The 13,212-nt window shown below is 32.3% G+C and overlaps 1 protein-coding gene across 1 annotated transcript in view; it reads right to left on the minus strand.

Moving 5' to 3' along the window:
• Window positions 1–13,212, minus strand: part of ACYP2 (acylphosphatase 2) — a 114,757-nt gene that overhangs the window by 93,828 nt on the left and 7,717 nt on the right. Inside the window, exons 2-3 of the mRNA XM_006909598.3 lie at window positions 12,340–12,356; window positions 10,770–10,879 (exon numbers count right to left, since the gene is read on the minus strand). Of these exons, the coding sequence (XP_006909660.1) occupies window positions 10,770–10,879; window positions 12,340–12,356 (127 nt within the window). The remainder of the gene's footprint in view (window positions 1–10,769; window positions 10,880–12,339; window positions 12,357–13,212) is intronic.

A 13,212-nucleotide genomic window follows, 5' to 3' on the forward strand; every position in this document is an offset into this window, starting at 1 on the left:
AAATGAGAAGCTGCACTTTTCCATTTTTGACTGTGAGGGAAATGCCAAGAGAATCACAGACATTGGCCCTGATATCACTGGCCTATAAACCAAGGCCAGTAACCATCTACCCCCAGACTTCTTATTACTGAGAAAAACAAATCCCTATTTTTTCAGTCTATTTTAAGTCTGGATTTCCATTAAGCTTGTAACTGAAAATATTCCTAGCTGATAAAAAACTATAATTTGAATAAGAGATTTCAACAAATCAGAAGGAAAACAGATGGAGGAGGGTAAATGACACAGAAAAACAAAAGATGATCCAGCCCAAATGTCTACAGAAGCAAAAACAACGAGGAGCAAGTGAGCTCACCTCATGGGACCCACAGAAGACTTGGGATTTGGAGGGTCCAGGGATGCAGAAGACAAGATCTATTGATTTAACATTTGCATGTTCCCCAACTAAAAGGCCAGCTCTCCATCAGTCACCACCATTCCTTGAGGAATGTAATGTAAGTAAATGTAATGTAATGTAAATGTAAGTCTACAATTACATGTTGGAAAATTTCCTTAAAAGTCTGTTTATTCTGTTGACTATTCATATTTTTTAGTAAGTTACTGAAAATCTGACTGTAAGGAAAGCCTGTAGTATGAAAGAGGAGCAAAACATGCAAAGAGGAAACAAAGGAAAGGCAAAGAGAGGCAAAAGAAACGGAAACTAGAGGAAACAATGAGAATAGAGATGAAAGTTTCAAAAAGAAAAACATACACAATATTCTCGGATAGATATGAAAAAAAATACAAGACACGATGAAGTAGAAACAATTAAAATACAGCAGTAGAAACAAACAAAAAATTAATAGGAAAGTTGGAAGACAAAGTTGAGGCAATTTTCCAGATAATGAAGTTTGGAAATTAGGTGAAAACATTGAAAATTAGAGGGTCAGGTCCACACAGAAGTTTTAAAAGAAGAGAACCAAGAAGGAGAGAAAGAAATTGTCAAAAAAAGACAATTCTCCTCCTCTAAGAGCCCAGCATTTAAAGTGAAATGAAACATACACAAAGGCAGAGGATTGTGAAAACGCAGAAACAGGGATAAACTGAACATCTAAAAAGCTTTCTGAGAGGAATAAACAGGTGTGACTTCCAATCCTTTGTATGAGAATAACATCAAATCTCTCAACAGCAACACAAGAAGTTAATGGAACTATGCCTTTACAATTCTGAGTGGGAGATTATTTTTGGCATAGAATTTTATAATCAAACGACCAATCAGGTATGAAAGCAAACAAATGCAAACAAAAATACAAACTTTTTGTCTCATGCACCTTTCCTTGGGAGGTTTATAGAGAATTATGTTTCAATAAAACAAGGGACTCAACCAAGGAAGATGAAAACATATGACTGAGGAAACAAGAACCCACTCCAGGAAAGGAGTAAATGGAAGCACCATAATAACAGCTGTGCAGCAGGCTTAGACCCAGACTAGAAGGAAAACGAGCTTCCAGGGTAAGTGTAACTGATATGGGATGCACTTTGACATTTGGAGGTAGATCTGCTATGGGGTTTAGAAAAATAAATTGGTAGGTATATAGAGTTTCTGTTAGAGAAAAAGAGTATTAGTTAAACGATGTGAAATTGCTGTTTAGAAATCAAAATTTTGTCAAATATTCATAGTTTCACATTGCTCAAGCTAACTTACAGGTGAATAATATGATGCAGAAAATTTGCTTTAAATACTCTAACAATAACAATAGTAAAAAAAAATTGGAGGAATATGTGAAACAAGAATGTCAGAAATTATTATTGAAACTGGGTAAAAGACAACATGGGGTTCACTGTCTTGTTCTCTCTACTCATGTATGTTGGAACATTCCATAATATAAAAAAAACTGTAAAAAGAAAAAATCATGCTAACAACAAAATATGCAAATTTTCAATATCTTTCAGACACCAGGAGGAATTTACACTTAGCAACACTCAGATGAAGTCCACTCCTGGACAGAGGTGGGAAAAGTCAGTGTGAGTCCCATCTGCATTAGACGCTCGCTCATAGTGGAACAGGAAACATCAGGGATGTTTCACATCCCCTATTTCAGCTCTTCCCTTCTGCGTTGACTCCACTGATTCTAGGAACACACTGTGCAACAAAACAGTACTCCTGAGAGCTGTTACAAATCTTTAGATCCAAAACCCAGTAAGGCAACCATTTCTCACTGCCCATCAGTTTCCTTCCAGTTCATCTTTCTTCTTATCTAAACAAGATTCCAAGATTCATCATTATATTCATAACCTTGTAAACACCCTCAAGTCCTGCTCTCACCTCTGCTCTTTGTAGTCCTGGATGAACTCTACTTCATGCCTTCTCTGCATCTGTACCCAGAGAATGACACATTAATGAAGAAAATAAACCTAAACCAATTGACAGAATCAATGTTATATTTACTACTGCAAATTATAAACTGGCAATTTTACTACCGTTGCCATCTTAAGTGAAGCTAAATTACTTTAAAGAAGCAACATGTAAAACTGACAGCCAACTTCACAACAAAACAATGGGTGCCAGAACACTAATAGGATACTGCAGGGGAGGGGGGAGGGGAAATCTGCCATATTAGAATTCTATACACGGTGAAGATATTTTTCAAGAATGAAAGTAAAATAAAAACATGTGGAGACAGACAAAATATGAGGTAACATATCACTAGCAGGCCCACTCTTTCAGCAGAATGGAAATATTCCTATACTGTAGCCCAAAGAATCAGAAAGGAAAAAAGAGCAACATAATGTGAAATATATGGAACCCCCCCCCCAAAACATTTACTTTTGAAAATGCTAATGTCTTGTCAGGTTTAAAATATATAATTAAAATGCACAACAATAGTATCAATAAATGGAGAGATGAATGCCCTTAAAGGATGCTATAAATCTTGCATTGTTAGAAAAGATAGTAAAGGCATAAATTGATGCCAAACTTTGATTAGTTATGATTGTATGTTGTGTCTCTAGGGAAAACACTAGTAAAATAAACAAAAGAACATAAAATTTCTAAACTAATAGAGATAAAAAGGTTGAATTAAAAAAAAACAGTCCAAATGAAGGCTAGAAAGAAGAGGAATATAAAACTAATAAAGCAAGTGGAAAGAACATAATAAAATATAAATTTAATTCTAAATATATCAGTAATTCCATTAGGCTTAGACTAAATAATATAAAAATAAAGATTATATGACTGCATAAAGAAACAAAATCCAACTATATGCTGTTTATAAGGAATATATAAAACACAATAAAGAAACATTGAAAATAAAATTTAAAAATTCTTGGTAAAGATACTCTATGCAAACACATATAGAAATAAAGCTTGTATAACTCTACTAATATCAGGCAAATTAACTTTAAGGCAAAAAGCATTATTAAAGATAGAGAAGGATACTTCTAATGATAAAAACCTTAAGTCACCAGGAACCTACAACAGGTCTAAATTTGCATGCACCAAATAACATGGATTCAAAATATATAAAGAAAAAATGGACAAATCTTCCAGAAGAAGCTAGTCCACAATCATAACTGTACAAGCAGTAAAAATAAAATCAATAAGGGTTTTGAACAGGGGAGCATTTGACATCTTACTCCCTGGCATATGTCAGTTTGACTTAGATAAACTCATAATTTTTTAAAAATAAGGGTTTTAAATAATATATACAGCAAATTTGATCTAATGGACATGTAGAACACTACAGCAAATGATTACAGAATGTACATTCTTTGCGACACATAGAGAACTTTTTATAAAAATGATAAGGGCCATAAAAACAATCGCAACAAATTTAAAGGATTGAAATCAAATGTAGGATGTTCTCCGACTATAAGGTAATTAGGTAGAAATTAACAACAAAAAGATGCCAAGAGAATTTTGATATATTTAGAAACTAATATATTTTTTAATAATTCACGAATCAAAGATAAAATTCCACTAAAAACTAGAAAACATTTTGAACAAAATATTTTAAATTACATATAAAAACTTATGAGATACAGGTGAAACTGCTTTAGAGAAAAATTACAGCCTTTAAAACATATATGAGAAAAAGAAAGGCTGAAAAATCAATGCACTAAGCATCTATCTCAATAAGTTACAAAAAGAGCAGCAACCCAAATACAAACAAAATAGAAAGAAGAAAATAATTGCAGGAAAAATAATGAAATAGGAAACAACCATACTTAAAAAAAGATCAACAAAGGTAGAGGTTGGTATTTTTAAAAGATTTATAATATTAATAAAGGCCTAGTGAGAAAAAGAGGGGAAAAAAGGCACAACCGATGTCAGGAATTAAAGGGAAACAACACTACATGTACCAAAATACTGAAAAGATAACAAGATTTTATGCCAATAATTGGAAAGTTTAGAAAATATGGACAAATATTTTTAAAATACAACTTACGAAGGAGAAAATCTCAATAGTCCTATAACTATTAAAAGAATTGAATCCGTAATTAAAAACATTTTCATAAAGAAAATTCCAGTCCCAGAAGGAAACGCTAACAAATTTTACCATTTAAAGACAAATACCAATATTATATAAATTTGAGATCAGCATAACTTTAACATTATAAGAGAGGAAAATTACAAGCCAATCTGTCATGTGAACATAGATGCAAAAATCTTTAACAAAATAGGAGCAAACAATGTATGGCAATATATAAAAAGGAAAATCAATCATGACTAATTTGAATTTATTCCAAGAATAAAATGTCAATTATCATTAGGATATTGATCAATATAATTTGCCCAATAACAAAATAAAGAAGAAAAATCATATCATCACGTTTTCAAAAAGTATTTGATAAGATTTAGTATACATTTATGATTTAAAAAATAGAAGGCAATTTTAATAGTCCAATAAGTAGTATCTGCAAAAAAAACTTATTCTAAGTATACTTTTTAATAATAAAATGTTGGAAGTTTGAGATCAATAGCAAGATATGGATGCCTGTAATCACTATTACTTTTATTCAAAATTGTACTTGAAGTCCTAACAAGTGAGACAAGAAAACAAAATAAAAGGTAAAAGGATAGGAAAGGAAAAAAGAAAACTCTCATTATTCTCAGATGAAATGTAGGATCATGTACTTAGAAAATTCAAAAGAATCTATATGCAAATTATTAGAATCAACAAGTGAGTTTAGCAAAGTTGCTGGAAATAAGGTAATATACAAAATTCAAAGTTGCTGGAAATAAGGTAATATACAAAATTCAATTGCATTTCTGTGGATTAGCAATAAACAAAAAAAAAATGCTTTAAAAGGTAACATTTATAACAGCATCGAAACTACCAAATAAACACATGGAGAGAAAATATACAAGACCTTGATGCAGAAAATTATACTATTGAGAGACTGTAAAAAGAACAAACTAAACGAGAGTCATCACATTTGAGACATAAATTCTCCCCTAAATTTATCTATACCCTCAATGCAATTCCACTCAAAATTTTGTTTTGTGGAACTTGAAAACTTGATCTAGATTAGCTATTAGAATAGCCATGGCAATCTACACAAGGAATAAGTTGGAAGAATTTATCTACCAGATGCCAAGACATAATAAAGCTAAAATAATTAACACGGCATGGTATTGGTACGCGGATAGACAAACAGACCAATGAGACAAAATAAAGAACTCAGAAACAGATCCAGACCCATGGATACTTGACCCAAGGTAATACTATAGGGGAACAATCTTTGCTTTATACTAATTCATTAACCTGTACATGTCTACCTTATGCATTTTTCCATATGGGTGTTATAGTTCACCATAAAAACTTTTTAAAAACACATGAATGTATTGATAATTGAAACTAAAATAATAGTAAGGTAACACAGACAGATGAAATTGTTACAAACCACTATTACACTAAATATGACATTAAATGTGAAAAGACTAAATTCTGCCATTAAAAGAAAATTTCAAGTTATGTTAAACAACAAGACTTAGCTATATGTTGTTTACAAAAAGCACTTTTAAAATAATCAAGAAATTATGAAAATACAGAGGTAAGCAGAGAAATAGCAAGAAAATGTAAATTAGAAAGGAGTGTCAAAGTAGAAATTAAATTTAAAAGCATTAAAATGTATAAAGACACACTGTGTAATGAAAAAAGACACTGTTTATGAAGAAGACATGTCATAAATCTGTATGCCTCAAACAACACAACAGCAAGAAATGTAAATAAAAGTTAAACTGCAATTATAACGACAAAAATATAGTTATACAGAAAGGCTTCAATATACCTTCTGAGCCTGATTAAGAAAAAAGGAAGACAGAATAAAATTATATAAGTTTAGGAATAATCAAAAGAGATATAGATACAAAAGAGATTTTTTTTTTAATTTATATAATCTATGGCAACAAATTTTAAAAATTGGATAGTTTCTTATTAATGACTCTGATAACAGGGAAAACTCAAGTAGGCCAATTATAACAGACTACATTGGAATGATGGTTAAAGGCCTACCATTGTGAAGGTACCAGGACCAAGTGATTTTATAATTTATTTCAGCTAACTTCTATATTATTTAAATTATTTCCAAATGAAAGAAAGGATAGAAAATTTCCTAAATACATTTTACGAAGCCAGCAAAACTTTAACACCAAAACCTAATATAGTACTAAAAAAAAAGCAAAAGAAAACATAATCTCACTTAAAAATATAGATGTAAAAATTCTAAATAAAATATTGGCAAGCAATACTCAGAAATGATTCAAAAGAATAACATCCTGTGACCAATCAGAGTTTCATTCAAGAAATGCAAGAGTGAAATTCAATGTGATGAATATTTACCAAAATCAACAGCAAACATCATTCTACTTGTGAAACAATAAAACCATTTCAAATAAAATCAGAACACAGACTGGGATGCCCACTATTGCTGTTATCACTCATCATTGTCTCGATGAGTCTAGCAGATGAAATAAACACTAAAAAAAAGATACACTATTTTTGCTAATTACAAAATTGTATATTTGAAAAATCCAATAGACCACAGTTTACAAAAAAAAAAAAAAAACCTAGTAGAAGTAATGAGAATATTTGATAAGGTAACTCTATGATATAAAATAAATATATAAAAGTCATCACATTTTTACTATTCTGGCATAAGTACCCAAAAACAGAAACGAGAAAAATATTTCATACCCAAGGGTGATAAACTATTGGTATGGACTGAATGTCGGTGTCCTCCCCAAAATTCATATGTTGATATCTAATCCTCAATATGACGATTTTTGGGAAGGGGGCTTCTGGGAGGTGATTGGGTCATGAAAGTGGAGCCCTCATAAATGGGATTGGTGCCCTTATAAGAAGAGGCCAGAGCGACAGCTAGCTCTCTTTCTACCACATGAGGATACTATGAGAAGTCGGCAGTCTGGACTCCAAGCAGAGAACTCTCACCAGAACCTGCCCAGGCTAGCACCCTGATCTCGGACTTCCAGGCTTGGGAACTGTGAAAATAAATTTCTGTTGTTTATAAACCACTCAGGCTATGGAACTTTGTTTTAGCAGCCCAAACTAAGACAAATACTTAGGAATAAACTCTGGAACTTTGGAACTTTGTTTTAGCAGCCCAAACTAAGACAAATACTTAGGAATAAACTCAGCAAGAAAGGCACACAACTTTTATGACAACTATAAAATCATACTGAAGGATAAATTTTAAAATCTGAGCAAATGAAAAGACATCCATATTTTTACATGGGAGGATTTAATATCAGGTCTCTTAATATCATAAAATGGGAATAAAAAAGCAAGTAAAATATGGGTTCCTAAAAGAGAAAAGGGACATTAGGTAAAAGCTGAGGAAATCTGAGTGAACTATGGACTTTAGTTAATACTAATGCATCAATATTGGTTCATTAATTGTAACATATGTATTATACTAATGTAAAATGTTAATAAGGGAAACTGGGTGAAGAGTTTATGAAAACTCTCTGTACTATCCTCACAATTTTTCTGGAAATCTAAAACTTCTAAAACAAAGTTTATTTTAAAAAAGCATATATGCAAGACAATCAGGAAAGTTTAAAAAAAAAAGTTCAAGTAAATGGATAAAAGTATCTTAAAGTTTAGAGAGATAAATTCCCAAGAAAACAAATAAATGAATGAAAAAGAATAGTGAAAGGAAATATACTATAAAGCCACTTTAATTAAATCAATATAGAGTACTAGTCTAGGAATATATAAGTAGATCAATCAGTAGAACAGAACAGAGAATCCAAAAATAAAATTCAGTTTATATGAGATTTTAATATAAGACAAAAATGTATTTCAATTCAATGGAAAAAAAAGCAATTATCTGATAAATGGTGCTGGCACACTGGCTACTCATCTGGCAGAATATAGTCAGTTCCCAATCTCATATTATAAAATTAAAAAATTCCAGGTGGAGTAAATATGTAATGTAATAAATAAAGCTTCGAAACATTAGAAGGAAATGTAGGAAACAGCACTTACAATCTGTTTATTAACCAGGAAGAAAAGATAACCATATTTGAGTTTATAAAAATAGAAAACAATTAATGTTGCAAAAACTATCATAAACAAAAGTAATTAAGAAGCAAACAATAGATTTGGGGAAATACTTGCAAAAGAGATAATATATAATGAGATAACAGATAATTAGTAATCGTCACCAGTATACAGAGTTCTTAAAAACTGGCAGAGGATGTGTGGCTCCACAGTGTAGTGGTTAGCACGTATGCTTTACATACAGAAGGTCCTGGGTTCGCGCTCCAGATGGAGCCACAGACCATACCCCTGGGTGTGCCAGGCGCCTTCAGAGATCCTGGGTGTGCCAGGCGCCTTCAGAGTTCTTAAGGGCAATATCCATAGGTCAGGGGTGGAAGTGGGGGGTGGGGGAGAATTAAAGAGAGGAAAAAAAAAATTGGCAAAAGATAAGCAACCCGATGGAAAACTGGGTAAAGGATGTGAAAAGAGAGTTCATGAAAACAAATCCACAAAGCCAAAGCATGAAGATGCTCAAACTAACTAATTTGAAAAATGAAAATTATAGTAAAAAAAAATCATATATCACTCTACACCCAATCAGATAAAAGAAAAATTAGAGAGCAATAATACCAATTGCTGACAGGATAAAGAAAAAAAGTGAAAATTGTTTACAACTGTTTTGAAAGCAGAAATATTTTTAATAGTACGCAAATGATAAAAGTAAGATGCAGAGAAGAGCATACATCATAATTTCATTTTTTAAAAGTGAACATTGATCACAACCCAAAACTGTATGTGCACCTGAGTATGTGTGTGAAAAGTGAACATGGAGACAAACACAGGAAACTCACCAGATTGCTAACAGATTACTGGCAGTGTAAGGGGAGAGAAGGGTGTGCAGGGGTTGGAAAGAAAAAATGGGCAGAATGTATAATATGATTACACGGATGTTAAAGAAATTCTTCAAAAACCTACTACAACATGGATTAGGATATAACGTGATGGGCATGACCGTCTCTCTCCCCATTCCCCATTCTCAAACTACCTCAGTCATTTGCATTTCCTCGTCCACTGAACTATTAGTCCTATAAAACATAGGTCTCGCAATCTTATCTTTTGTGCAGTTTGTGACAATCTTACTAAAAAATACTGTTTTCCATTGACTGTTACCCCACATTCTACAAAACTGAATTTCTGGACTCCACTTTTCAAGCTGGGGTGCAGTTTTACAAACAAATGCAAGTACCTATACATAAAGAAATTAAGAAAAATAAGGGGTTGGTGGTTGAATATTTACTGATTGTTAGGTGTTCATCAAATGAAAAAACTAGCTATAGAAAAATAGGCATAAAGTATTCTATTTTAGTAAAAACAAACAAAACCCTAATGATAAATGTATGCTTAAATACTTTTAAGTGAAAGAGAAAGCTTCGGAAGGCCTTTGGCTCAGATTTCATAAAAGGGCGGGAAGTAGAGGGGAAGGGGCAGATTACTAGCTTTGCTTTTATACCTCTGCATCTTATTACTTCACTTATTACAATAAACAGAAATCTGAAAACATTAAATAGTGAAACCAAAGCTTAATTGCAAACAATATAATAAAATAAATTGGGTATCGGTTAGTACCTACCTCATAAGACATGTTGTGAAGATTAAATGAGATAATTTATATAAAGTGTTTAGCATATTGCTTAACATGTTGCAAATGCTCAATAAATGTTAGCTACAGAGAGCAGTAGAATTGATGAAGCTGAAAAGATAAGGCCTCTGAAAAAGACCAGGCACTTTTTTCTATACTACTGAATCTGTTCTCTTTTGGTATGCAAGGATTCATATTATGGTAAACATGCAGCTCATTAAACACACTTTCATTGACAGTATACATGAAATTACTAGATAAATAAGCACTTAAACAATAAAAAGGAGATGGCAATCTTTTTTGCCTTGATGGCTATTTTAAGAACTTCACAAGGCACTATGCTTCTATCACAACCACTTCAGGTGACAGCTTTGAAGGCCTTGGATGAGGAGACTTAGAATACAGTTTGTACAGATTGGAGAGTTATGTTATTGATCTTTCTGAGGGCCTGTCCAAGAGGGAAATCCACTCCTAAATGTAGAAATTTCAGTCCCAATTCTGAAAATTTCCTTGCTGGTCTCTCTAAAAGCATGTAAATTTAGTTATAACCTTCAAACTGAATTTGGTCCATCAATACTATTCTTATTGTCCAATGAAACATTAAAATAAATTCACGAATTATGTATGTTATTAATCTTGCTACTTACATGGAATTGACTTTTTCTTCAGGGCCTTGCACTTGGCCTGTCACAGTGCCTTTGCTGGTATTCTTCACCCAGCCAACCACTCCTATTTTCTTAGCTTCATCTTCTGTGTACTGGTTCAGGAGAGACAAGAGAAAGGAAGTCCATCATCAAAAGTCTGAATTCATAATATACTTGATTCTAATATTTAAAAAGTACTAAGCTGATAATTGTTTTCCAAGAATATAGTCTATGCCAAAAAATTGTGCAGGTAACCTACAGCAATACCTCTATTTATAAGAACCTTCACTTAAATGTATTTTTTTATTATTATTAAATTCCACTTTCAATGAAGACAGCACATTATGGGAAAATAAACTGATAGTGGGAATTACTTCAGAAAACATTTTCCATGATATGTTTGGGATCCATAAAATTCAGTTGCCTTGCTCTCATGTCTGGTAACACTAAATTGCATTGTTAATTTGGGTTCCAAATGATGATCACTCTGAAATTCTCAATCACTGAGGGAAAATATACAGTTATGGTCAATAGGAAGTAATGGATTAATATATTCCGATGTTTTCTGTTGGCTCTGAACTTGCCACACCAATGTTATAATTCTCTATTGGTAAATTTATTTCTCCTATTATACTCAAGAGTTTTTTTTTTTAATACCTTTTCTGGGTTCCAAATTCAGTCATGTTATCTGCAAATGAAAACCTAGCAACATTTTGATTTTGAATTATATTAACATCATACTAAAATTCTTATGGATCTAGACCTTTTAAAAAACATGCTTTTCTCCTGTTTGGAAGGCAGGGTGACCAAGATCTCTATACTCCACATCCCCAACTGAACAAAAGCATCACAAACACGGATGGTTACAGCTAGGATGGTTACAGCAAGGGTTGATGTAGGAGCTCTCACAGGTAATAATAAAAAAGGAGACAATCTGAACTGTAGGGGATGCAACTATCTCAAAATGTGGAGACTCTACAGGTGAGAACATGCTGAACACTCAGAAGTTAGAAACGGAGAACTAATCTAGTGACTGCCAGCTCAGATAGTAGGTGAAAATACAAGCCATATTTAATTTTTAGGAAATGAGTATATTCATAAAATACAAATTTAAAGGCAACTTCTGAAAACCTGGGGAACATGACGGTATGCAACATGAGCTTTTTTGTTTTGCAATTCGAGATTTTTATACCCTTGCCTAGAGGGTTTCTTCCATTTAAAACAAGTGGAAAATCTCATACTTTGTATTTAATATACCTGATCAAAATGTTTAATTTGATCACTGAAAAAGAGGTAGTTTTGAAATTCATAGAAAACATTAACTAAAAGCTAAGAAGGCTGTAATGTTTTTAATACACTACCTTTTAAAGATAGCTTTAATAAAAATCTCACCAGTAATTTGTATGTGAAGGAATACAAATATGTCTACATTTGCTGTCAAGGACAGGAAGCAAGCAGCAGACTAGCACTAAGTAGGAAACTGTTCTATCTTTGTGATTAGAAACAAACATGGTTGGGGTGGGGGTAGGGGGTGGTGGCAAAAAAATATAATGAACATATTGTATTGACTTACCATTCTGAAGCAGACACCTGTATAAAAGATGAAAAGAAATGTCAGCTTGTCTACCTTTAAAAATATTATAAACATCCTAACTTAACTTTCATCTATTTTGTTAAATAGTAACTAAATGAAACTAACAAAACTTTTAATATCTGAATGTGTTCAAAAGGTGTTTTTAAAAATTATTTTCTTTTAAAATAAAAACAGAAAAGGAAGATTGCTTTTGGAGAAAAAAATAATCTAAATATTTCATTTCGTTTCATCTGAATATTTCGTTCAAAGTATAATGAAATGCCAAACTGTATATTTATTCTACTTTACAATGCTAAATAAAACAAAATGCCTATTACAAGGACAGCTGAGTATATTTGACATAAAATTTACCTATCCTCAGCTCTTAGAATTTCTTCTTCAAGTACAAGGGCTAAATCTAAGTTTAAATAAAATATTTGTTGTAATTTTACTGCCACATTCTGGAACAGGCAAAACTCCAGGGACAGGAAACTAATCAGGGGTTGCCAAAGGCCGGGTGCAGGCAGAGAGAAGTGCTGCAGAGGGGCACATGGGAATATGGGATAATGAGACTGTTCTACATGTCAGCTATAGTGGTGGTTACATGACTGTATGTGGATTTCAAAATTCACTGAACTGTACACTAAAAGGGTAAATGTTACTGAATTAAAATGATACCTTAATTTTTAAAAATTAAAAAACCTTGAAAAATAACACGGGATAGATCAAACCAATCTCCAGAGAGGTCAAAAGATATTGCTTCTGCATACAGCAATTAAGCCTGGTTAAGAAAATACAGAAGAAAGAATCAGTGACTTGGGCAATTTTATGTAATTTTATAAGTGGATTTATAATAATAAGAGATATCACTTG

This window comes from Pteropus alecto, unplaced genomic scaffold, assembly GCF_000325575.1.
Source record: "Pteropus alecto unplaced genomic scaffold, ASM32557v1 scaffold131, whole genome shotgun sequence".
In the NCBI taxonomy this organism is placed as follows: domain Eukaryota; kingdom Metazoa; phylum Chordata; class Mammalia; order Chiroptera; family Pteropodidae; genus Pteropus; species Pteropus alecto.